This window comes from Oncorhynchus mykiss, chromosome 6 (assembly GCF_013265735.2).
Source record: "Oncorhynchus mykiss isolate Arlee chromosome 6, USDA_OmykA_1.1, whole genome shotgun sequence".
NCBI lineage: Eukaryota > Metazoa > Chordata > Actinopteri > Salmoniformes > Salmonidae > Oncorhynchus > Oncorhynchus mykiss.
In genome coordinates this window covers 100,658,278-100,685,809 of record NC_048570.1, presented here as the reverse complement: position 1 = coordinate 100,685,809, position 27,532 = coordinate 100,658,278, and the positions used below count along the sequence as shown (strand labels likewise).

Sequence of the window (27,532 nt, the reverse complement as noted above, 5' to 3'; positions counted from 1 at the left end):
GACAGGAATGGTAGGAGAGTTTGTGAGTCAGAAGGGCATGAGTCAGCTGTGAACCTGTGCTGACTCTAGTAGTCTAGACTGGACATGTGATCCGGCATGAGTCAGATGTGAACCCGTGCTGACTCTAGTAGTCTAGACTGGACATGTGATCCGGTATTAGTCAGATGTGAACCCGTGCTGACTCTAGTAGTCTAGACTGGACATGTGATTCGGTATGAGTCAGATGTGAACCCGTGCTGACTCTAGTAGTCTAGACTGGACATGTGATCCGGTATGAGTCAGATGTGAACCCGTGCTGACTCTAGTAGTCTAGACTAGACATGTGATCCGGTATGAGTCAGATGTGAACCCGTGCTGACTCTAGTAGTCTAGACTGGACATGTGATCCGGTATGAGTCAGATGTGAACCCGTGCTGACTCTAGTAGTCTAGACTGGACATGTGATCCGGTATGAGTCAGATGTGAACCCGTGCTGACTCTAGTAGTCTAGACTGGACATGTGATCCGGTCTGAGTCAGATGTGAACCCGTGCTGACTCTAGTAGTCTAGACTGGACATGTGATCCGGTATGATTCAGATGTGAACCCGTGCTGACTCTAGTAGTCTAGACTGGACATGTGATCCGGTCTGATTCAGATGTGAACACGTGCTGACTCTAGTAGTCTAGACTGGACATGTGATCCGGTCTGATTCAGATGTGAACCCGTGCTGACTCTAGTAGTCTAGACTGGACATGTGATCCGGTATGATTCAGATGTGAACCCGTGCTGACTCTAGTAGTCTGGACTGGACATGTGATCCGGTCTGATTCAGATGTGAACCCGTGCTGACTCTAGTAGTCTAGACTGGACATGTGATCCGGTCTGATTCAGATGTGAACCCGTGCTGACTCTAGTAGTCTAGACTGGACATGTGATCCGGTATGATTCAGATGTGAACCCGTGCTGACTCTAGTAGTCTGGACTGGACATTTGATCCGGTCTGATTCAGATGTGAACCCGTGCTGACTCTAGTAGTCTAGACTAGACATGTGATCTGAGGTCCACCACACTAACTGTTGGACCACACAGAACACAGGGCTCCATACTGTACATTATGGATGTAACTTTCTCTCGCAGAAAGGGAACAGAAAGGAAACAGAAAGGAAACAGAAAGGGAACAGAAAGGAAGTAGAAAGGGAACAGAAAGGAAGTAGATAGGAAACAGAAAGGGAATAGAAAGGAAACAGAAAGGGAATAGAAAGGAAACAGAAAGGAAGTAGAAAGGAAACAGAAAGGAAGTAGAAAGGAAACAGAAAGGAAACAGAAAGGAAGTAGAAAGAAAACAGAAAGGAAGTAGAAAGGAAACAGAACGGAAGTAGAAAGGAAACAGAAAGGAAGTAGAAAGGAAACAGAAAGGAAGTAGAAAGGAAACAGAATGAAGTAGAAAGGAAACAGAAAGGAAGTAGAAAGGGAACAGAATGGAAGTAGAAAGGAAACAGAAAGGAAGTAGAAAGGAAGTAGAAAGGAAACAGAAAGGAAGTAGAAAGGAAACAGAACGGAAGTAGAAAGGAAACAGAAAGGGAATAGAAAGGAAACAGAAAGGAAACAGAAAGGAAGTAGAAAGGAAACAGAAAGGAAACAGAAAGGGAACAGAAAGGGAACAGAATTGAAGTAGAAAGGGAACAGAAAGGAAACAGAAAGGAAACAGAAAGGAAACAGAAAGGGAACAGAAAGGGAACAGAAAGGAAGTAGAAAGGGAACAGAAAGGAAACAGAAAGGAAACAGAAAGGGAATAGAAAGGAAACAGAAAGGAAGTAGAAAGGAAACAGAAAGGAAGTAGAAAGGAAACAGAAAGGAAACAGAAAGGAAACAGAAAGGAAGTAGAAAGAAAACAGAAAGGAAGTAGAAAGGAAACAGAACGGAAGTAGAAAGGAAACAGAAAGGAAGTAGAAAGGAAACAGAAAGGAAGTAGAAAGTAAGTAGAAAGGAAACAGAAAGGAAGTAGAAAGGAAACAGGAAGTAGAAAGTAAGTAGAAAGGAAACAGAAAGGAAGTAGAAAGGAAACAGAAAGGAAGTAGAAAGGAAACAGAATGAAGTAGAAAGGAAACAGAAAGGAAGTAGAAAGGGAACAGAATGGAAGTAGAAAGGAAACAGAAAGGAAGTAGAAAGGAAGTAGAAAGGAAACAGAAAGGAAGTAGAAAGGAAACAGAACGGAAGTAGAAAGGAAACAGAAAGGAAACAGAAAGGGAATAGAAAGGAAACAGAAAGGAAACAGAAAGGAAGTAGAAAGGAAACAGAAAGGAAACAGAAAGGAAACAGAAAGGAAACAGAAAGGGAACAGAAAGGGAACAGAATTGAAGTAGAAAGGGAACAGAAAGGGAACAGAAAGGAAACAGAAAGGAAACAGAAAGGGAACAGAAAGGGAACAGAAAGGAAGTAGAAAGGAAGTAGAAAGGGAACAGAAAGGAAACAGAAAGGGAACAGGAAGGGAACAGAAAGGAAGTAGAAAGGAAGTAGAAAGGGAACAGAAAGGGAACAGAAAGGAAACAGATTGGAAACAGAAAGGAAGTAGAAAGGAAACAGAATGGAAGTAGAAAGGGAACAGAAAGGAAACAGAAAGGAAACAGAATGGAAACAGAAAGGAAGTAGAAAGGAAACAGAAAGGGAACAGGAAGGGAACAGAAAGGAAGTAGAAAGGAAGTAGAAAGGGAACAGAAAGGGAACAGAAAGGAAACAGAATGGAAACAGAAAGGAAGTAGAAAGGAAACAGAATGGAAGTAGAAAGGGAACAGAAAGGAAACAGAAAGGAAACAGAAAGGGAACAGAAAGGAAGCAGAAAGGGAAAAGAAAAGAAGCAGAAAGGAAACAGATAGGAAACAGAAAGGGAACAGAAATTAAGTAGAAAGGAAACAGAAAGGAAACAGAAAGGGAACAGAAAGGAAGCAGAAAGGGAATAGAAAGGAAACAGAAAGGAAACATATAGGAAGTAGAAAGGAAACAGAAAGGAAGTAGAAAGGGAACAGAAAGGAAACAGAAAGGGAACAGAAAGGAAGTAGAAAGGGAACAGAAAGGAAACAGAAAGGAAGTAGAAAGGGAATAGAAAGGAAACAGAAAGGAAACAGAAAGGAAACAGAAAGGAAGTAGAAAGGGAACAGAAAGGAAGCAGAAAGGAAGCAGAAAGGGAACAGAAAGGGAACAGAAAGGAAGTAGAAAGGGAACAGAAAGGAAACAGAAAGGAAGTAGAAAGGAAACAGAAAGGAAACAGAAAGGAAACAGAAAGGAAGTAGAAAGGAAGCAGAAAGGGAACATAAAGGAAGTAGAAAGGGAACAGAAAGGGAACAGAAAGGAAACAGAAAGGAAGTAGAAAGGGAACATAAAGGAAGTAGAAAGGGAACAGAAAGGAAACAGAAAGGAAGTAGAAAGGGAACAGAAAGGAAGTAAAAAGGGAACAGAAAGGAAACAGAAAGGAAGTAGAAAGGAAACAGAAAGGAAGTAGAAAGGGAACAGAAAGGAAGTAGAAATGGAACAGAAAGGAAGTAGAAAGGGAACAGAAAGGAAACAGAAAGGAAGTAGAAAGGAAACAGAAAGGAAGTAGAGAGGAAACAGAAAGGAAACAGAAAGGAAACAGAATGGAACAGAAAGGAAGTAGAAAGGGAACAGAAAGGAAACAGAAAGGAAGTAGAAAGGAAACAGAAAGGAAGTAGAGAGGAAACAGAAAGGAAACAGAAAGGGAACAGAAAGGAAACAGAAAGGAAGTAGAAAGGAAACAGAAAGGGAACAGAAAGGAAGTAGAAAGGAAACAGAAAGGGAACATTAAGGGAACAGAAAGGAAGTAGAAAGGAAACAGAAAGGGAACATTAAGGGAACAGAAGGACACAGAAAGGGACAGAGAGGGAACATAAATGAAATAGAAAGGAAAAGAAGTGAATGTAGAATGCAGGGAGAGCACTCCTGAGATGTTATATTTTATTTAACATTGCCCCATTAAGTCAGAAGTCGCAGTGTTGTAGATCATAATAACCACCTCATAAATCATGTAGAGACAGTCCTGTTGGAATCAATAGAGAGAATCAGCCCTATTGGAAACAACAGAGAGAATCAGAGAAGATTACAATTTGTGAGACCTTGGATGTTTGTGTAGGGTGGCCTCTTGACAAGATCGTGAAATAGTGAGTTGGTTTAGCAACAAATAGAAGTGATTCCTCAGTGGAGACGAGAGGAGGGCGGGAGGGACGGTTTCACACAGTATTACATCTATTACACTACTTCTTTATTTTGGAAAGCACTCAAATGGCACCCTATTCCCTACATTCCTATAGGGCTCTGGTCAAAAGTAGTGCACTATGTCTGGTCAAAAGTAGTGCACTATTTAGGAAATAGGGTGACATTTGGGACAGTACCTTGTTGTCACTGAGGGTATACTTTGTGTTGCTACAGTATGATATAGGACTATCATATTCCCCTCCTAGTATACACCCCTCTCATCTGTCAACACTCGACTGATGTTGGACAGGATTCCTCCTCTCATCAGTCAACACTAGACTGTTGTTGGACAGGATTCCTCGTCTCATCAGTCAACACTAGACTGTTGTTGGACAGGATTCCTCGTCTCATCAGTCAACACTAGACTGTTGTTGGACAGGATTCCTCCTCTCATCAGTCAACACTACTCTGTTGTTGGACAGGATTACCTCTGCCATCTGTCTGCATCAGTCATCTGTCAACACTACTGTGTTGTTGGACAGGATTACCCCTGTCATCTGTCTGCATCAGTCATCTGTCAACACTACTGTGTTGTTGGACAGGATTACCCCTGTCATCTGTCTGCATCAGTCATCTGTCAACACTACTGTGTTGTTGGACAGGATTACCCCTGTCATCTGTCTGCATCAGTCATCTGTCAACACTACTGTGTTGTTGGACAGGATTACCCCTGTCATCTGTCTAATCAGTCATCTGTCAACACTACTGTGTTGTTGGACAGGATTACCTCTGCCATCTGTCTGCATCAGTCATCTGTCAACACTACTGTGTTGTTGGACAGGATTACCCCTGTCATCAGTCAACACTACTGTGTTGTTGGACAGGATTACCCCTGTCATCAGTCAACACTCGACTGATGTTGGACAGGATTCCTCCTCTCATCAGTCAACACTACTCTGATGTTTGACATGATTACCTCTGTCATCTGTCTAATCAGTCATCTGTCAACACTACTGTGTTGTTGGACAGGATTACCCCTGTCACCTGTCTAATCAGTCATCTGTCAACACTACTGTGTTGTTGGACAGGATTACCCCTGTCACCTGTCTAATCAGTCATCTGTCAACACTACTGTGTTGTTGGACAGGATTACCCCTGTCATCTGTCAACACTAATCTGTTGTTGGACAGGATTACCCCTGTCATCTGTCAACACTACTGTGTTGTTGGACAGGATTACCCCTGTCATCTGTCAACACTACTGTGTTGTTGGACAGGATTACCCCATCACCACTAGTGTAATGTATTTCTCTCACATCTCTACTTCTACCATTACCACTAGTATCATTTATTCAATGACACATTCAATTAGTTAAAACCCTATTTTAATAGGTATTGAATTAGTTTTTTAATTAAGTAGAATGCCCTGCATACTATCTCAGTTAATTCACTGCATCATTAAGGTGTCCAGTTTAGCTTATTTTTTAAACCTAAGTAATTGTAGTGTGCGCAGTACTCTATATATTTTGGTCTAATTCCCTGAGATCTGGATCTTCTCTGGAAAATCAGCATTTAACCTCTAAACTGTGGAGACTAACACCATGAGGTGAGGATTTTTCTAGAATAGTGGCCAATTCGTTGATGTAAATATTGAAGACTGCAGGGCTTTTGCAACCCTGGCGAAGGCCCCGCCCCTGGTTAAAGAATTATGTTATTTTCTTGCCAGTTTTGATGCTGCACATATTGGCAGTAGACATTGATTTAATTATGTCACGTTTTACCCCCTACACCACTTTCAATAACTTTGTAGAACAGTCCTGTATGCCAAATAGAATCAAATGCTTTTTGGAAGTCGATAAAGCAAGAATACATTTTAGTATTATTTTGGTGGACTTGTTTATCTATCTGTAAGGGTTTTCCTGTGGTGAAGGAGAGGCGGACCAAAACGCAGCGCGGTTTCTTTGATTCATGTTTAATAAGAAACAGATCAACACGAACACTACGAAACAATAAACGTGGAAAACCAAAAAACAGCCCTGTCTGGTGCAAAACACAGAGACAGGAACAGGAGGTGCTGAAGAAGGGGTTGCTGGAGATGAGGTGGGAAGGCCACTCCTTCTCCCATCGATCCATCCTCTCCATCATTTGGTCCATGGCCGAACCAATCCGGTGAAGCGCGCTGGTGTGATGGAGGACCCTTCTCCCATCGATCCATCCTCTCCATCATTTGGTCCATGGCCGAACCAATCCGGTGAAGCACGCTGGTGTGATGGAGGACCCTCTCTTCCATCGATGGGAGAGGAGACGCGGCTGCTCCTGCTGATTCCATTGCGAGTGCGGGATTCTGTCTTTGTATTCCTGTTATTTGGTGGTGTTCATGAGTTTTATTCTCCAGACTATTTTGGTCCTGCGTTGGATTATTCACCCTGTGTGTTGGGTTGACTGTTGTTTTGTGCGCCGGAGAATAAACTGTCTAATAATTGAAACCTGCTCTCTGCGCCTGATTCCACCCACCTTAGTAATTTGTGACACTATCAGGGTGTGTAGGGTGTAAATATGGTCAGTCGTGTGATGTTTTGGTATTATTTTGGTGTAAATATGGTCAGTCGTGTGATGTTTTGGTATTATTTTGGTGTAAATATGGTCAGTCGTGTGATGTTTTGGTATTATTTTGGTGTAAATATGGTCAGTCGTGTGATGTTTTGGTATTATTTTGGTGTAAATATGGTCAGTCGTGTGATGTTTTGGTATTATTTTGGTGTAAATATGGTCAGTCGTGTGATGTTTTGGTATTATTGTGGTGTAAATATGGTCAGTCGTGTGATGTTTTGGTATTATTTTGGTGTAAATATGGTCAGTCGTGTGATGTTTTGGTATTATTGTGGTGTAAATATGGTCAGTCGTGTGATGTTTTGGTATTATTTTGGTGTAAATATGGTCAGTCGTGTGATGTTTTGGTATTATTTTGGTGTAAATATGGTCAGTCGTGTGATGTTTTGGTATTATTGTGGTGTAAATATGGTCAGTCGTGTGATGTTTTGGTATTATTTTGGTGTAAATATGGTCAGTTGTGCGATGTTTTGGTATAAATCCAATGTGGCTTTAACTCAAGACATTGTGCTTATTAAGGAAGTTTAGAACTCTTCCATTTATAATGCTACAGAAAACCTTCCCCAGGTTACTGTTCACACAAATGCCTCTGGAATTGTTAGGGTCAAATTTGTCTCCGTTCTTAAAGATTGGGGTTATGAGTCCTTGATTCCAGATGTCAGGGAAATAACCTACACTCAGGATCAAATTAAACAGCTTTAATATAGCATATTGACATTTTGCACTAGTGAATTTGAGCATCTGCATCTATAAGTATCCAACAGGGTAACAGCTCTGTAACATAATTGAAATTTGAATGAAAATGGATGAACAAACTTTTGCTTAAGCAACTAATGTGTCTAAAATGACGACTGCTGCCCTGTTACTACTGCCCTGTTACTACTGCCCTGTTACTGCTGCCCTGTTACTGCTGCCCTGTTACTACTGTTCAATAACGACGGCTGCTGCCCTGTTACTACTGCCCTGTTACTGCTGCCCTGTTACTGCTGCCCTGTTACTACTGTTCAATAACGACGGCTGCTGCCCTGTTACTACTGCCCTGTTACTGCTGCCCTGTTACTACTGCCCTGTTACTACTGCCCTGTTACTACTGCCCTGTTACTGCTGCCCTGTTACTACTGCCCTGTTACTACTGCCCTGTTACTGCTGCCCTGTTACTACTGCCCTGTTACTACTGCCCTGTTACTACTGCCCTGTTACTGCTGCCCTGTTACTGCTGCCCTGTTACTGCTGCCCTGTTACTACTGTTCAATAACGACGGCTGCTGCCCTGTTACTACTGCCCTGTTACTGCTGCCCTGTTACTACTGTTCAATAACGACGGCTGCTGCCCTGTTACTACTGCCCTGTTACTGCTGCCCTGTTACTACTGCCCTGTTACTGCTGCCCTGTTACTACTGCCCTGTTACTGCTGCCCTGTTACTGCTGCCCTGTTACTACTGCCCTGTTACTGCTGCCCTGTTACTACTGCCCTGTTACTGCTGCCCTGTTACTACTAACCTGTTACTGCTGCCCTGTTACTGCTGCCCTGTTACTGCTGCCCTGTTACTGCTGCCCTGTTACTACTGCCCTGTTACTACTGCCCTGTTACTGCTGCCCTGTTACTGCTGTTCTGTTACTGCTGCCCTGTTACTGCTGCCCTGTTACTACTGCCCTGTTACTACTGCCCTGTTACTACTGCCCTGTTACTGCTGCCCTGTTACTACTGCCCTGTTACTGCTGCCCTGTTACTGCTGCCCTGTTACTACTGCCCTGTTACTACTGCCCTGTTACTACTGCCCTGTTACTGCTGCCCTGTTACTGCTGCCCTGTTACTGCTGCCCTGTTACTGCTGCCCTGTTACTGCTGCCCTGTTACTGCTGCCCTGTTACTGCTGCCCTGTTACTACTGATGAATGAAAATGATTTGTTACTCTGTTTCAGACACATAGAGAACTGGACAGGACTGCAGACTCTGAGAGATGTGGACATGGAGCTGTACACTGGACTACAGAGGCTGTAAGTGTTGATACAACAGGGCAGCGTCCCAAGTGGCACCCTATTCCCTATAAATCGCACTACTTTAGAGCCCTATGGCACCCGATTCCCTATATAGTGCATTACTTTAAACCAGAGCCCTATGGCACCCTATTCCCTATATAGTGCACTACTTTTGACTTTGAAGTAGTGACCTATGTTTAGCAATACAGCCATAGGCAGCTGTCTAAAGAAAGGCTAAGCTATAGGAATATAGGCAGCTGTCTTGAGAAAGGCTAAGCTATGGGAATATAGGCAGCTGTCTAAATAAAGGCTAAGCTATGGGAATATAGACAGCTGTCTAAAGAAAGGCTAAGCTATGGGAATATAGGCAGCTGTCTAAATAAAGGCTAAGCTATGGGAATATAGGCAGCTGTCTAAAGAAAGGCTAAGCTATGGTAATATAGACAGCTGTCTAAAGAAAGGCTAAGCTATGGGAATATAGACAGCTGTCTAAAGAAAGGCTAAGCTATGGGAATATAGACAGCTGTCTAAAGAAAGGCTAAGCTATGGGAATATAGGCAGCTGTCTAAAGAAAGGCTAAGCTATGGGAATATAGGCAGCTGTATAAAGAAAGGCTAAGCTATGGTAATATAGGCAGCTGTCTAAAGAAAGTCTAAGCTATAGGAATGTAGGCAGCTGTCTAAAGAAAGGCTAAGCTATGGGAATATAGACAGCTGTCTTGAGAAAGGCTAAGCTATGGGAATATAGGCAGCTGTATAAAGAAAGGCTAAGCTATGGGAATATAGGCAGCTGTCTAAAGAAAGGCTAAGCTATGGGAATATAGGCAGCTGTCTAAAGAAAGGCTAAGCTATGGGAATATAGGCAGCTGTCTAAATAAAGGCTAAGCTATGGGAATATAGACAGCTGTCTAAAGAAAGGCTAAGCTATAGGAATATAGGCAGCTGTATTGAGAAAGGCTAAGCTATGGGAATATAGACAGCTGTCTTGAGAAAGGCTAAGCTATGGGAATATAGGCAGCTGTCTAAAGAAAGGCTAAGCTATGGGAATATAGGCAGCTGTCTAAAGAAAGGCTAAACTATGGGAATATAGGCAGCTGTATAAAGAAAGGCTAAGCTATGGGAATATAGGCAGCTGTCTAAAGAAAGGCTAAGCTATGGGAATATAGGCAGCTGTCTAAAGAAAGGCTAAGCTATGGGAATATAGGCAGCTGTCTTGAGAAAGGCTAAGCTATGGGAATATAGGCAGCTGTCTAAAGAAAGGCTAAGCTATGGGAATATAGACAGCTGTCTAAAGAAAGGCTAAGCTATGGGAATATAGGCAGCTGTATTGAGAAAGGCTAAGCTATGGGAATATAGGCAGCTGTATAAAGAAAGGCTAAGCTATGGGAATATAGGCAGCTGTATAAAGAAAGGGTAAGCTATGGGAATATAGACAGCTGTCTAAAGAAAGGGTAAGCTATGGGAATATAGGCAGCTGTATTGAGAAAGGCTAAGCTATGGGAATATAGGCAGCTGTATAAAGAAAGGCTAAGCTATGGGAATATAGGCAGCTGTATAAAGAAAGGCTAAGCTATAGGAATATAGGCAGCTGTCTAAAGAAAGGCTAAGCTATGGGAATATAGGCAGCTGTCTAAAGAAAGGCTAAGCTATGGGAATATAGACAGCTGTCTAAAGAAAGGCTAAGCTATGGGAATATAGGCAGCTGTATAAAGAAAGGCTAAGCTATGGGAATATAGGCAGCTGTATAAAGAAAGGGTAAGCTATGGGAATATAGACAGCTGTCTAAAGAAAGGGTAAGCTATGGGAATATAGGCAGCTGTATTGAGAAAGGCTAAGCTATGGGAATATAGGCAGCTGTATAAAGAAAGGCTAAGCTATGGGAATATAGGCAGCTGTATAAAGAAAGGCTAAGCTATAGGAATATAGGCAGCTGTCTAAAGAAAGGCTAAGCTATGGGAATATAGGCAGCTGTCTAAAGAAAGGCTAAGCTATGGGAATATAGACAGCTGTCTAAAGAAAGGCTAAGCTATGGGAATATAGACAGCTGTATTGAGAAAGGCTAAGATATGGGAATATAGGCAGCTGTCTTGAGAAAGGCTAAGCTATAGGAATATAGGCAGCTGTATAAAGAAAGGCTAAGCTATGGGAATATAGGCAGCTGTCTTGAGAAAGGCTAAGCTATGGGAATATAGGCAGCTGTCTAAAGAAAGGCTAAGCTATGGGAATATAGACAGCTGTCTTGAGAAAGGCTAAGCTATGGGAATATAGACAGCTGTATTGAGAAAGGCTAAGCTATGGGAATATAGACAGCTGTATTGAGAAAGGCTAAGATATGGGAATATAGGCAGCTGTATTGAGAAAGGCTAAGCTATAGGAATATAGGCAGCTGTCTTGAGAAAGGCTAAGCTATGGGAATATAGGCAGCTGTCTAAAGAAAGGCTAAGCTATGGGAATATAGACAGCTGTATTGAGAAAGGCTAAGCTATGGGAATATAGACAGCTGTATTGAGAAAGGCTAAGATATGGGAATATAGGCAGCTGTATTGAGAAAGGCTAAGCTATGGGAATATAGACAGCTGTCTAAAGAAAGGCTAAGCTATGGGAATATAGGCAGCGGTCTAAAGAAAGGCTAAGCTATGGGAATATAGACAGCTGTCTAAAGAAAGGCTAAGCTATGGGAATATAGGCAGCTGTCTTGAGAAAGGCTAAGCTATGGGAATATAGGCAGCTGTCTAAAGAAAGGCTAAGCTATGGGAATATAGGCAGCTGTCTAAAGAAAGGCTAAGCTATGGGAATATAGACAGCTGTCTAAAGAAAGGCTAAGCTATGGGAATATAGGCAGCTGTCTAAAGAAAGGCTAAGCTATGGGAATATAGGCAGCTGTCTAAAGAAAGGCTAAGCTATGGGAATATAGGCAGCTGTATAAAGAAAGGCTAAGCTATGGGAATATAGACAGCTGTCTAAAGAAAGGCTAAGCTATGGGAATATAGACAGCTGTCTTGAGAAAGGCTAAGCTATAGGAATATAGGCAGCTGTCTAAAGAAAGGCTAAGCTATGGGAATATAGGCAGCTGTATTGAGAAAGGCTAAGCTATAGGAATATAGGCAGCTGTCTTGAGAAAGGCTAAGCTATGGGAATATAGGCAGCTGTATTGAGAAAGGCTAAGCTATAGGAATATAGGCAGCTGTCTAAAGAAAGGCTAAGCTATGGGAATATAGGCAGCTGTATTGAGAAAGGCTAAGCTATAGGAATATAGGCAGCTGTCTAAAGAAAGGCTAAGCTATGGGGAATATAGGCAGCTGTATTGAGAAAGGCTAAGCTATAGGAATATAGGCAGCTGTCTTGAGAAAGGCTAAGCTATGGGAATATAGGCAGCTGTCTAAAGAAAGGCTAAGCTATGGGAATATAGACAGCTGTCTTGAGAAAGGCTAAGCTATGGGAATATAGGCAGCTGTCTAAATAAAGGCTAAGCTATGGGAATATAGACAGCTGTCTAAAGAAAGGCTAAGCTATGGGAATATAGACAGCTGTCTAAAGAAAGGCTAAGCTATGGGAATATAGACAGCTGTCTTGAGAAAGGCTAAGCTATGGGAATATAGGCAGCTGTCTAAAGAAAGGCTAAGCTATGGGAATATAGACAGCTGTCTAAAGAAAGGCTAAGCTATGGGAATATAGGCAGCTGTCTAAAGAAAGGCTAAGCTATGGGAATATAGACAGCTGTCTTGAGAAAGGCTAAGCTATGGGAATATAGGCAGCTGTCTAAAGAAAGGCTAAGCTATGGGAATATAGACAGCTGTATTGAGAAAGGCTAAGATATGGGAATATAGGCAGCTGTATTGAGAAAGGCTAAGCTATGGGAATATAGGCAGCTGTATTGAGAAAGGCTAAGCTATGGGAATATAGACAGCTGTCTAAAGAAAGGCTAAGCTATGGGAATATAGGCAGCTGTATTGAGAAAGGCTAAGCTATGGGAATATAGACAGCTGTCTAAAGAAAGGCTAAGCTATAGGAATATAGGCAGCTGTCTTGAGAAAGGCTAAGCTATGGGAATATAGACAGCTGTCTAAAGAAAGGCTAAGCTATGGGAATATAGACAGCTGTATAAAGAAAGGGTAAGCTATGGGAATATAGGCAGCTGTCTTGAGAAAGGCTAAGCTATGGGAATATAGGCAGCTGTATTGAGAAAGGCTAAGCTATGGGAATATAGGCAGCTGTCTAAAGAAAGGCTAAGCTATGGGAATATAGGCAGCTGTATTGAGAAAGGCTAAGCTATAGGAATATAGGCAGCTGTCTTGAGAAAGGCTAAGCTATGGGAATATTTTCTGCAAACTTGGAACTAGACCCAAAGAGCTAGCCATGGTAATGTGTCCATTATGGGGACTGGTAGAGGGGGTGCTAGCCATGGTAATGTGTCCATTATGGGGACTGGTAGAGGGGGTGCTAGCCATGGGAATGTGTCCATTATGGGGACTGGTAGAGGGGGTGTTATCCATGGTAATGTGTCCATTATGGGGACTGGTAGAGGGGGTGCTAGCCATGGGAATGTTTCCATTATGGGGACTGGTAGAGGGGGTGCTAACCATGGTAATGTGTCCATTATGGGGACTGGTAGAGGGGGTGCTAGCCATGGGAATGTGTCCATTATGGGGACTGGTAGAGGGGGTGCTAGCCATGGGAATGTGTCCATTATGGGGACTGGTAGAGGGGGTGCTAGCCATGGGAATGTGTCCATTATGGGGACTGGTAGAGGGGGTGCTAACCATGGTAATGTGTCCATTATGGGTACTGGTAGAGGGGGTGCTAGCCATGGGCATGTGTCCATTATGTGGACTGGTAGAGGGGGTGCTAGCCATGGGAATGTGTCCATTATGGGGACTGGTAGAGGGGGTGCTAGCCATGGGAATGTGTTCATTATGGGGACTGGTAGAGGGGGTGTTAGCCATGGGAATGTGTCCATTATGGGGACTGGTAGAGGGGGTGCTAGCCATGGGAATGTGTTCATTATGGGGACTGGTAGAGGGGGTGTTAGCCATGGGAATGTGTCCATTATGGGGACTGGTAGAGGGGGTGCTAGCCATGGGAATGTGTCCATTATGGGGACTGGTAGAAGGGGTGCTAGCCAGCATGTGCTGTTTGCACTGTAACTCTGAGAAGAATCCAGTTGTCTGGCACTGCTGGAGACAGAGGGGGATTGTTACTTCACTGGATCACTCTCACATCACAGTGGTGCTGCTGGCGCCAGAGGGGGATTGTTACTTCACTGGATCACTCTCACATCACAGTGGTGCTGCTGGAGACAGAGGGGGATTGTTACTTCACTGGATCACTCTCACATCACAGTGGCACTGCTGGAGACAGAGGGGGATTGTTACTTCACTGGATCACTCTCACATCACAGTGGTGCTGCTGGAGACAGAGGGGGATTGTTACTTCACTGGATCACTCTCACATCACAGTGGTGCTGCTGGCGCCAGAGGGGGATTGTTACTTCACTGGATCACTCTCACATCACAGTGGTGCTGCTGGAGACAGAGGGGGATTGGTACTTCACTGGATCACTCTCACATCACAGTGGTGCTGCTGGAGACAGAGGGGGATTGTTACTTCACTGGATCACTCTCACATCACAGTGGTGCTGCTGGAGACAGAGGGGGATTGTTACTTCACTGGATCACTCTCACATCACAGTGGCACTGCTGGAGACAGAGGGGGATTGTTACTTCACTGGATCACTCTCACATCACAGTGGCACTGCTGGAGACAGAGGGGGATTGTTACTTCACTGGATCACTCTCACATCACAGTGGTGCTGCTGGAGACAGAGGGGGATTGTTACTTCACTGGATCACTCTCACATCACAGTGGCACTGCTGGAGACAGAGGGGGATTGTCACTTCACTGGATCACTCTCACATCACAGTGGCACTGCTGGAGACAGAGGGGGATTGTTACTTCACTGGATCACTCTCACATCACAGTGGTGCTGCTGGAGACAGAGGGGGATTGTCACTTCACTGGATCACTCTCACATCACAGTGGCACTGCTGGAGACAGAGGGGGATTGTTACTTCACTGGATCACTCTCACATCACAGTGGTGCTGCTGGAGACAGAGGGGGATTGTTACTTCACTGGATCACTCTCATATCACAGTGGTGCTGCCATCTCTTCATAACCTGCACTGGTGCTTATCACTGCTTACCATCATGTTGACTGGCTACTGCAGAGAGAGAAAGAGAGGCAGGCAGGCAGGCAGGCAGTCAGCCAGGCAGCCAGCCAGCCAGCCAGCCAGCCAGCCAGCACAACAAGTGTAGACCTTACTTACTGACAAGCCCTCAACCAACAGTGCGGTTCAAGAAGAGTTAAGAAAATATTTAAAGTAAAAAATGATAAAAAGTAAAACAATAAAACAACAATATGGAGGCTATATACAGGGTGTACCGGTACAGAGTCAATGTGGAGACTATATACAGGGGGTACCGGTACAGAGTCAATGTGGAGACTATATACAGGGGGTACTGGTACAGAGTCAATGTGGAGACTATATACAGGGGGTACCGGTACAGAGTCAATGTGGAGGCTATATACAGGGTATTACGGTACAGAGTCAATGTGGAGGCTATATACAGGGGGTACCGGTACAGAGTCAATGTGGAGGCTATATACAGGGTATTACGGTACAGAGTCAATGTGGAGGCTATATACAGGGGGTACCGGTACAGAGTCAATGTGGGGGCTATATACAGGGGGTACCGGTACAGAGTCAATGTGGAGGCTATATACAGGGTATTACGGTACAGAGTCAATGTGGAGGCTATATACAGGGGGTACCGGTACAGAGTCAATGTGGAGGCTATATACAGGGTATTACGGTACAGAGTCAATGTGGAGGCTATATACAGGGGGTACCGGTACAGAGTCAATATGGAGGCTATATACAGGGGGTACCGGTACAGAGTCAATGTGGAGGTTATATACAGGGTATTACGGTACAGAGTCAATGTGGAGGCTATATACAGGGGGTACCGGTACAGAGTCAATGTGGAGGCTATATACAGGGTATTACGGTACAGAGTCAATGTGGAGGCTATATACAGGGTATTACGGTACAGAGTCAATGTGGAGGCTATATACAGGGTGTTACGGTACAGAGTCAATGTGGAGGCTATATACAGGGGGTACTGGTACAGAGTCAATGTGGAGGCTATATACAGGGGGTACCGGTACAGAGTCAATGTGGAGGCTATATACAGGGGGTACTGGTACAGAGTCAATGTGGAGGCTATATACAGGGGGTACCGGTACAGAGTCAATGTGGAGACTATATACAGGGTATTACGGTACAGAGTCAATGTGGAGGCTATATACAGGGGGTACCGGTACAGAGTCAATATGGAGGCTATATACAGGGGGTACCGGTACAGAGTCAATGTGGAGACTATATACAGGGGGTACCGGTACAGAGTCAATGTGGAGGCTATATACAGGGGGTACCTGTACAGAGTCAATATGTGGAGGCTATATACAGGGGGTACCGGTACAGAGTCAATGTGGAGGCTATATACAGGGGGTACCGGTACAGAGTCAATGTGGAGGCTATATACAGGGGGTACCGGTACAGAGTCAATATGGAGGCTATATACAGGTGGTACTGGTACAGAGTCAATGTGGAGGCTATATACAGGGGGTACCGGTACAGAGTCAATGTGGAGGCTATATACAGGGGGTACCGGTACAGAGTCAATGTGGAGGCTTTATACAGGGGGTACCGGTACAGAGTCAATGTAGAGGCTATATGCAGGGTGTTACGGTACAGAGTCAATGTGGAGGCTATATACAGGGGGTACCGGTACAGAGTCAATGTGGAGGCTTTATACAGGGTGTACCGGTACAGAGTCAATGTGGAGGCTATATACAGGGTATTACGGTACAGAGTCAATGTGGAGGCTATATACAGGGGGTACCGGTACAGAGTCAATGTGGAGGCTATATACAGGGGCTACCGGTACAGAGTCAATGTGGAGGCTACATACAGGGTGTTATGGTACAGAGTCAATGTGGAGGCTATGTACAGGGTGTTACGGTACATAGTCAATGTGGAGGCTATATACAGGGGGTACTGGTACAGAGTTAATGTGGAGGCTATATACAGGGTGTTACGGTACAGAGTCAATGTGGAGGCTATATACAGGGGGTACCGGTACAGAGTCAATGTGGAGGCTATATACAGGGTGTTACGGTACAGAGTCAATGTGGAGGCTATACACAGGGAGTACTGGTACTGAGTCAGTGTGCGGGGATGCAGGTTAGAGGTCATTTGTACATGTAGGTAGGGGGGAAGTGACTATGCATAGATAATAAACTGCGAGTAGCAGCAGTGTCCAAAACTAATGGAGGGGTGTCAATGTAAATTGTCTGGTGGCCATTTGATGAATTGTTCAGCAGTATAATGGCTTGGGGGTAGAAGCTATTTGCTCTTTTCGTAAATCCATGTAGATGACACACAGGCAATGGGACAGTCCCCATTCACACCGCCATTGTCCATGACCAAGCTGATTATAATATGACCAAGCTGATTATAATATGACCAAGCTGATTATAATATGAACAAGCTGATTATAATATGACCAAGCTGATTATAATATGACCAAGCTGATTATAATATGACCAAGCTGATTATAATATGATCAAGCTGATTATAATATGACCAAGCTGATTAAAGTCCAAGCTGATTAAAAGATGACCAATCTGATTATAATATGACCAAGCTGATTATAATATGACGGAAGCTGATTATAATATGACCAAGCTGATTATAATATGACCAAGCTGATTATAATATGACCAAGCTGATTATAATATGACCAAGCTGATTATAGACCAAGCTGATTATAATATGACCAAGCTGATTATAATATGACCAAGCTGATTATAATATGACCAAGCTGATTATAATATGTCCAAGCTGATTATAATATGACCAAGCTGATTATAATATGACCAAGCTGATTATAATATGACCAAGCTGATTATAATATGACCAAGCTGATTATAAAATGACCAAGCTGATTATAATATGACCAAGCTGATTATAATATGACCAAGCTGATTATAATATGACCAAGCTGATTATAATATGACCAAGCTGATTAAAGACCAAGCTGATTATAATATGACCAAGCTGATTATAATATGAACAAGCTGATTATAATATGACCAAGCTGATTATAATATGACCAAGCTGATTAAAGTCCAAGCTGATTATAATACGACCAAGCTGATTATAATATGACCAAGCTGATTATAATATGACCAAGCTGATTAAAGTCCAAGCTGATTATAATATGACCAAGCTGATTATAATATGACCAAGCTGATTAAAGTCCAAGCTGATTATAATTTGACCAAGCGGATTATAATATGACCAAGCTGATTATAATAGGACCAAGCTGATTATAATAGGACCAAGCTGATTATAATATGACCAAGCTGATTATAACATGACCAAGCTGATTATAATATGACCAAGCTGATTAAAGACCAAGCTGATTATAATATGACCAAGCTGATTATAACATGACCAAGCTGATTATAATATGACCAAGCTGATTAAAGACCAAGCTGATTATAATATGACCAAGCTGATTAAAGACCAAGCTGATTGTAATATGACCAAGCTGATTATAATATGACCAAGCTGATTATAATATGACCAAGCTGATTATAAAATGACCAAGCTGATTAAAGTCCAAGCTGATTATAATATGACCAAGCTGATTATAATATGACCAAGCTGATTATAATATGACCAAGCTGATTAAAGTCCAAGCTGATTATAATTTGACCAAGCGGATTATAATATGACCAAGCTGATTATAATAGGACCAAGCTGATTATAATAGGACCAAGCTGATTATAATATGACCAAGCTGATTATAACATGACCAAGCTGATTATAATATGACCAAGCTGATTAAAGACCAAGCTGATTATAATATGACCAAGCTGATTATAACATGACCAAGCTGATTATAATATGACCAAGCTGATTAAAGACCAAGCTGATTATAATATGACCAAGCTGATTAAAGACCAAGCTGATTGTAATATGACCAAGCTGATTATAATATGACCAAGCTGATTATAATATGACCAAGCTGATTATAAAATGACCAAGCTGATTAAAGTCCAAGCTGATTATAATATGACCAAGCTGATTATAATATGACCAAGCTGATTATAATATGACCAAGCTGATTATAATATGACCAAGCTGATTATAATATGACCAAGCTGATTATAATATGACCAAGCTGATTATAATATGACCAAGCTGATTAAAGACCAAGCTGATTATAATATGACCAAGCTGATTATAATATGACCAAGCTGATTATAATATGACCAAGCTGATTATAATATGACCAAGCTGATTAAAGTCCAAGCTGATTATAATACGACCAAGCTGATTATAATATGACCAAGCTGATTATAATATGACCAAGCTGATTATAATATGACCAAGCTGATTATAGTATGACCAAGCTGATTATAATATGACCAAGCTGATTAAAGTCCAAGCTGATTATAATATGACCAGGCTGATTAAAGTCCAAGCTGATTATAATATGACCAAGCGGATTATAATATGACCAAGCTGGTTATAATATGACCAAGCTGATTATAATATGACCAAGCTGATTATAATATGACCAAGCTGATTATATTATGACCAAGCTGATTATAATATGACCAAGCTGATTATAATATGACCAAGGTTATTATAATATGACCAAGCGGATTATAATATGACCAAGCTGATTATAATATGACCAAGCTGATTATAATATGACCAAGCTGATTATAATATGACCAAGCTAATTATAATATGACCAAGCTGATTATAATATTACCAAGCTTATTATAATATGACCAAGCTGATTATAATATGATCAAGCTAATTATAATATGACCAAGCTGATTAAAAACCAAGCTGATTAGAGACCATGCTGATTATAATATGACCAAGCTGATTATAATATGACCAAGCTGATTATAATATGACCAGGCTGATTATAATATGACCAAGCTGATTATAATATGACCAAAATGATTATAATATGACCAAGTTGATTGTAATATGACCAAGCTGATTAAAAACCAAGCTGATTAGAGACCAAGCTGATTATAATATGACCAAGCTGATTATAATATGACCAAGCTGATTAAAGACCAAGCTGATTATAATATGACCAAGCTGATTATAATATGACCAAAATGATTATAATATGACCAAGCTGATTATAATATGACCAAGCGGATTATAATATGACCAAGCTGATTATAATATGACCAAGCTGATTATAATATGACCAAGCTGATTATAACATGACCAAGCTGATTTTAATATGACCAAGCTGATTATAATATGACCAAGCTGATTATAATATGACCAAGCTGATTAAAGTCCAAGCTGATTATAATATGACCAAGCTGATTATAATATGACCAAGCTGATTATTATATGACCAAGCTGATTATAATATGACCAAGCTGATTATAATATGACCAAGCTGATTAAAGACCAAGCTGATTATAATATGACCAAGCTGATTATAATATGACCAAGCTGATTATAATATGACCAAGTTGATTATAATATGACCAAGCTGATTATATTATGACCAAGCTGATTATAATATGACCAAGCTGATTATAATATGACCAAGCTGATTTATAATATGACCAAGCGGATTATAATATGACCAAGCTGATTATAATATGACCAACCTGATTATAATATGACCAAGCTGATTATAATATGACCAAGCTGATTATAATATGACCAAGCTGATTATAATATGACCAAGCTGATTATAATTTGACCAAGCTGATTATAATATGATCAAGCTGATTATAATATGACCAAGCTGATTAAAAACCAAGCTGATTAGAGACCAAGCTGATTATAATATGACCAAGCTGATTATAATATGACCAAGCTGATTATAATATGACCAAGCTAATTATAATATGACCAAGCTGATTATAATATGACCAAGCTGATTATAATATGACCAAGCTGATTATAATATGACCAAGCTAATTATAATATGACCAAGCTGATTATAATATGACCACGCTGATTATAATATGAACAAGCTGATTATAATATGACCAAGCTGATTAAAGTCCAAGCTGATTATAATATGACCAAGCTGATTATAATATGACCAAGCTGATTATAATATGACCAAGCTGATTAAAGTCCAAGCTGATTATAATATGACCAAGCTGATTATAATATGACCAAGCTGATTATAATATGAACAAGCTGATTATAATATGACCAAGCTGATTATAATATGACCAAGCTGATTAAAGTCCAAGCTGATTATAATATGACCAAGCTGATTATAATATGACCAAGCTGATTATAATATGACCAAGCTGATTAAAGACCAAGCTGATTATAATATGACCAAGCTGATTATAATATGACCAAGCTGATTATAATATGACCAAGCTGATTAAAGACCAAGCTGATTATAATATGACCAAGCTGATTATAATATGACCAAGCTGATTATAATATGACCAAGCTGATTTTAATATGACCAAGCAGATTATAACATAGGAGAACATTAGAAGACTCCTGCCTTCTGATATCGTTCTGTATCAACATTAATCACTTCTTCTATTGTCTGTTTGTTCACGTGTCTTTCAGAATCATTATAAACTGCAGTCTGCACTCTATCCAGGCCCGGGCTTTCTCCCAGAACCCTCATCTACGATACATGTGAGTCTATAAATATGACCTGAACTTTGACTTCAGACAGAACGTCCTGCTGGGCCATGGGGACAGGCTATAATAAAGAGTTCAGGCTGAATGTCTGTCTCTGGGTTGGTAGAGAGGCTTCTATGATCCCGACCTACACAACCACTGGCTGCATGATGCATGACATCAGTGACTGTCTCTGTGTAACACGTGTCTCAGAGTGACCCCTATGTCACCTTGTCCCTCAGAGTGGCTCGTATGTAACCTTGTGTCTCAGAGTGACCCCTATGTAACCTTGTCCCTCAGAGTGACCCCTATGTCACCTTGTCTCTCAGAATGACTCCTATGTCACCTTGTCTCTCAGAGTGACCCCTATGTAACCTTGACTCTCAGAGTGACCCCTATGTAACCTTGTCTCTCAGAGTGACCCCTATGTAACCTTGTCTCTCAGAATGACCCCTATGTCACCTTGTCTCTCAGAGTGACCCCTATGTAACCTTGTCTCTCAGAGTGACCCCTATGTAACCTTGTCTCCCAGAGTGACCCCTATGTAACCTTGTCCCTCAGAGTGACCCCTATGTAACCTTGTCCCTCAGAGTGACCCCTATGTAACCTTGTCTCTCAGAGTGACCCCTATGTAACCTTGTCCCTCAGAGTGACCCCTATGTAACCTTGTCTGAGAACATTAGATTTGTGTTAGCTCCCTGAGCCTAATTCCCAAGCTTTATCTCAGCAGCTGACACTGTCTTGTGATGTGCATGACACCCAGACTGGAACAGTTGGTGTCAACAGCACAAACAGACTATTAGAAATACCTGACTGGTACATGCCCTTTGTAGAGAAATGATAACTATATATGAGACTACTGACTCAACTATATATGAGACAACTGACTCAACTTCATATGAGACAACTGACTCAACTTCATATGAGACAACTGACTCAACTATATATGAGACAACTGACTCAACTATATATGAGACAACTGACTCAACTATATATGAGACAACTGACTCAACTATATATGAGACAACTGACTCAACTATATATGAGACAACTGACTCAACTACATATCAGACAACTGACTCAACTATATATGAGACAACTGACTCAACTTCATATGAGACAACTGACTCAACTTCATATGAGACAACTGACTCAACTATATATGAGACAACTGACTCAACTTCATATGAGACAACTGACTCAACTATATATGAGACAACTGACTCAACTTCATATGAGACAACTGACTCAACTATATATGAGACAACTGACTCAACTATATATGAGACAACTGACTCAACTATATATGAGACAACTGACTCAACTATATATGAGACAACTGACTCAACTATATATGAGACAACTGACTCAACTATATATGAGACAACTGACTCAACTATATATGAGACAACTGACTCAACTATATATGAGACAATTAATATGAGACAACTGACTCAACTTTATATGAGACAACTAAATCAACTATATATGAGACAACTGACTCAACTTCATATGAGACAATTAATATGAGACTACTGACTCAACTATATATGAGACAACGGACTCAACTAAATATGAGACAACTGACTCAACTTCATATGAGACAATTAATATGAGACTACTGACTCAACTTCATATGAGACAACTGACTCAACTATATATGAGACAACTGACTCAACTTTATATGAGACAATTAATATGAGACTACTGACTCAACTTCATATGAGACAACTGACTCAACTATATATGAGACAACTGACTCAACTATATATGAGACAACTGACTCAACTATATATGAGACAACTGACTCAACTACATATCAGACAACTGACTCAACTATATATGAGACAACTGACTCAACTATATATGAGACAACTGACTCAACTATATATCAGACAACTGACTCAACTATATATGAGACAACTGACTCAACTATATATGAGACAACTGACTCAACTTTATATGAGACAACTGACTCAACTATATATGAGACAACTGACTCAACTATATATGAGACAACTGACTCAACTATATATGAGACAACTGACTCAACTATATATGAGACAACTGACTCAACTTTATATGAGACAATTAATATGAGACTACTGACTCAACTTCATATGAGACAACTGACTCAACTATATATGAGACAACTGACTCAACTATATATGAGACAACTGACTCAACTTTATATGAGACAATTAATATGAGACTACTGACTCAACTTCATATGAGACAACTGACTCAACTATATATGAGACAACTGACTCAACTTCATATGAGACAACTGACTCAACTACATATCAGACAACTGACTCAACTATATATGAGACAACTGACTCAACTATATATGAGACAACTGACTCAACTATATATGAGACAACTGACTCAACTTTATATGAGACAACTGACTCAACTATATATAAGACAACTGACTCAACTATATATGAGACAACTGACTCAACCACTGTATATATGAGACAACTGACTCAACTACATATCAGACAACTGACTCACCTATATATGAGACAACTGACTAAACTATATATGAGACAACTGACTCAACTATATATGAGACAACTGACTCAACTATATATGAGACAACTGACTCAACTTCATATGAGACAACTGACTCAACTATATATGAGACAACTGACTCAACTATATATGAGACAACTGACTCAACTATATATGAGACAACTGACTCAACTTCATATGAGACAACTGACTCAACTTCATATGAGACAACTGACTCAACTATATATGAGATAACTGACTCAACTATATATGAGACAACTGACTCAACTATATATGAGACAACTGACTCAACTATATATGAGACAACTGACTCAACTATATATGAGACAACTGAATCAACTTTATACGAGACAACTGAATCAACTTAGGTGGAGTAACAACAATGACAGCTGGTTGTGGTTAGATGTTAGATGAGGTAACAAAAATGACAGCTGGTTGTGGTTAGATGGAGTAACAACAATGACAGCTTGTTGTGGTTAGATGGTGTAACAACAATTACAGCTGGTTGTGGTTAGATGGTGTAACAACAATGACAGCTGGTTGTGGTTAGATGTTAGATGGAGTAACAACAACGACAGCTGGTTGTGGTTAGATGGTGTAACAACAATGACAGCTGGTTGTGGTTAGATGTTAGATGGAGTAACAACAATGACAGCTGGTTATGGTTAGATGTTAGATGGTGTAACAAAAATGACAGCTGGTTGTGGTTAGATTTTAGATGGAGTAACAACAATGACAGCTGGTTGTGGTTAGATGGAGTAACAACAATGACAGCTGGTTGTGGTTAGATGTTAGATGGAGTAACAACAATAACAGTTGGTTATGGTTAGATGTTAAATGGTGTAACAACAATGACAGCTGGTTGTGGTTAGATGGAGTAACAACAATGACAGCTGGTTGTGGTTAGATGTTAGATGGAGTAACAACAATGACAGCTGGTTGTGGTTAGATGTTAGATGGAGTAACAACAATGACAGCTGGTTGTGGTTAGATGTTAGATGGTGTAACAACAATGACAGCTGGTTGTGGTTAGATGTTAGATGGTGTAACAACAATGGCAGCTGGTTGTGGTTAGATGTTAGATGGTGTAACAACAATGACAGCTGGTTGTGGTTAGGTGGAGTAACAACAATGACAGATGGTATTGTTAGATGTTAGATGGAGTAACAACAATGACAGCTGGTTATGGTTAGATGTTAGATGGTGTAACAACAATGACAGCTGGTTGTGGTTAGATGGAGTAACAACAATGACAGCTGGTTTTGGTTAGATGGAGTAACAACAATGACAGCTGGTTGTGGTTAGATGTTAGATGGAGTAACAACAATGACAGCTGGTTGTAGTTAGATGTTAGATGGTGCAACAACAATGACAGCTGGTTGTGGTTAGATGTTAGATGGTGTAACAACAATGACAGCTGGTTGTGGTTAGATGGAGTAACAACAATGACAGCTGGTTGTGGTTAGATGGAGTAACAACATTGACAGCTGGTTGTGGTTAGATGTTAGATGGAGTAACAGCAATGACAGCTGGTTGTGCTTAGATGTTAGATGGAGTAACAACAATGACAGCTGGTTGTGGTTAGATGTTAGATGGAATAACAACAATGACAGCTGGTTGTGGTTAGATGTTAGATGGAGTAACAACAATAGCAGCTGGTTGTGGTTAGATGTTAGATGGAGTAACAACAATGACAGCTGGTTGTGGTTAGATGGAGTAACAACAATGACAGCTGGTTGTGGTTAGATGGAGTAACAACAATGACAGCTGGTTGTGGTTAGATGGAGTAACAACAATGACAGCTGGTTGTGGTTAGATGTTAGATGAAGTAACAACAATGGCAGCTGGTTGTGGTTAGATGGAGTAACAACACTGACAACTGGTTGTGGTTAGATGTTAGATGGAGTAACAACAATAACAGCTGGTTATGGTTAGATGTTAGATGGTGTAACAACAATGACAGCTGGTTGTGGTTAGATGGAGTAACAACAATGACAGCTGGTTGTGGTTAGATGTTAGATGGTGTAACAACAATGACAGCTGGTTGTGGTTAGATGTTAGATGGTGTAACAACAATGGCAGCTGGTTGTGGTTAGATGTTAGATGGTGTAACAACAATGACAGCTGGTTGTGGTTAGGTGGAGTAACAACAATGACAGATGGTATTGTTAGATGTTAGATGGAGTAACAACAATGACAGCTGGTTATGGATAGATGTTAGATGGTGTAACAACAATGACAGCTGGTTGTGGTTAGATGGAGTAACAACAATGACAGCTGGTTGTGGTTAGATGTTAGATGGAGTAACAACAATGACAGCTGGTTGTGGTTAGATGTTAGATGGAGTAACAACAATGACAGCTGGTTGTGGTTAGATGTTAGATGGAGTAACAACAATGACAGCTGGTTGTGGTTAGATGTTAGATGGTGTAACAACAATGGCAGCTGGTTGTGGTTAGATGGAGTAACAACACTGACAGCTGGTTGTGGTTAGATGGAGTAACAACACTGACAGCTAGTTGTGGTTAGATGGAGTAACAACAATGCCAGCTGGTTGTGGTTAGATGTTAGATGGAGTAACAACACTGACAGCTGGTTGTGGTTAGATGTTAGATGGGGTAACAACAATGGCAGCTGGTTGTGGTTAGATGTTAGATGGAGTAACAACAATGACAGCTGGTTGTGGTTAGATGGAGTAACAACAATGACAGCTGGTTGTGGTTAGATGTTATATGGAGTAACAACAATGACAGCTGGTTGTGGTTAGATGGAGTAACAACAATGACAGCTGGTTGTGGTTAGATGTTAAATGAAGTAACAACAATGGCAGCTGGTTGTGGTTAGATGGAGTAACAACACTGACAACTGGTTGTGGTTAGATGTTAGATCAATCAATCAATCAAATTTATTTTATATAGCCCTTCGTACATCAGCTGATATCTCAAAGTGCTGTACAGAAACCCAGCCTAAAACCCCAAACAGCAAGCAATGCAGGTGAAGAAGCACGGTGGCTAGGAAAAACTCCCTAGAAAGGCCAAAACCTAGGAAGAAACCTAGAGAGGAACCAGGCTATGTGGGGTGGCCAGTCCTCTTCTGGCTGTGCCGGGTGGAGATTATAACAAAACATGGTCAAGATGTTCAAATGTTCATAAATGACCAGCATGGTCGAATAATAATAAGGCAGAATAGTTGAAACTGGAGCAGCAGCACAGTCAGGTGGACTGGGGACAGCAAGGAGTCATCATGTCAGGTATTCCTGGGGCATGGTCCTAGGGCTCAGGTCCTCCGAGAGAGAGAAAGAAAGAGAGAATTAGAGAGAGCATATGTGGGATGGCCAGTCCTCTTCTGGCTGTGCTGGGTGGAGATTATAACAGAACATGGCCAAGATGTTCAAATGTTCATAAATGATCAGCATGGTCGAATAATAATAAGGCAGAACAG

General features: G+C 41.2%; 1 protein-coding gene across 1 annotated transcript in view; it reads left to right on the top strand.

Annotated features, from left to right (window-relative positions):
* LOC110512363 (NT-3 growth factor receptor-like) overlaps window positions 1-27,532 on the top strand; it is a 215,210-nt gene that overhangs the window by 27,763 nt on the left and 159,915 nt on the right. Inside the window, exons 2-3 of the mRNA XM_036981730.1 lie at window positions 8,715-8,789; window positions 21,497-21,568. Of these exons, the coding sequence (XP_036837625.1) occupies window positions 8,715-8,789; window positions 21,497-21,568 (147 nt within the window). The remainder of the gene's footprint in view (window positions 1-8,714; window positions 8,790-21,496; window positions 21,569-27,532) is intronic.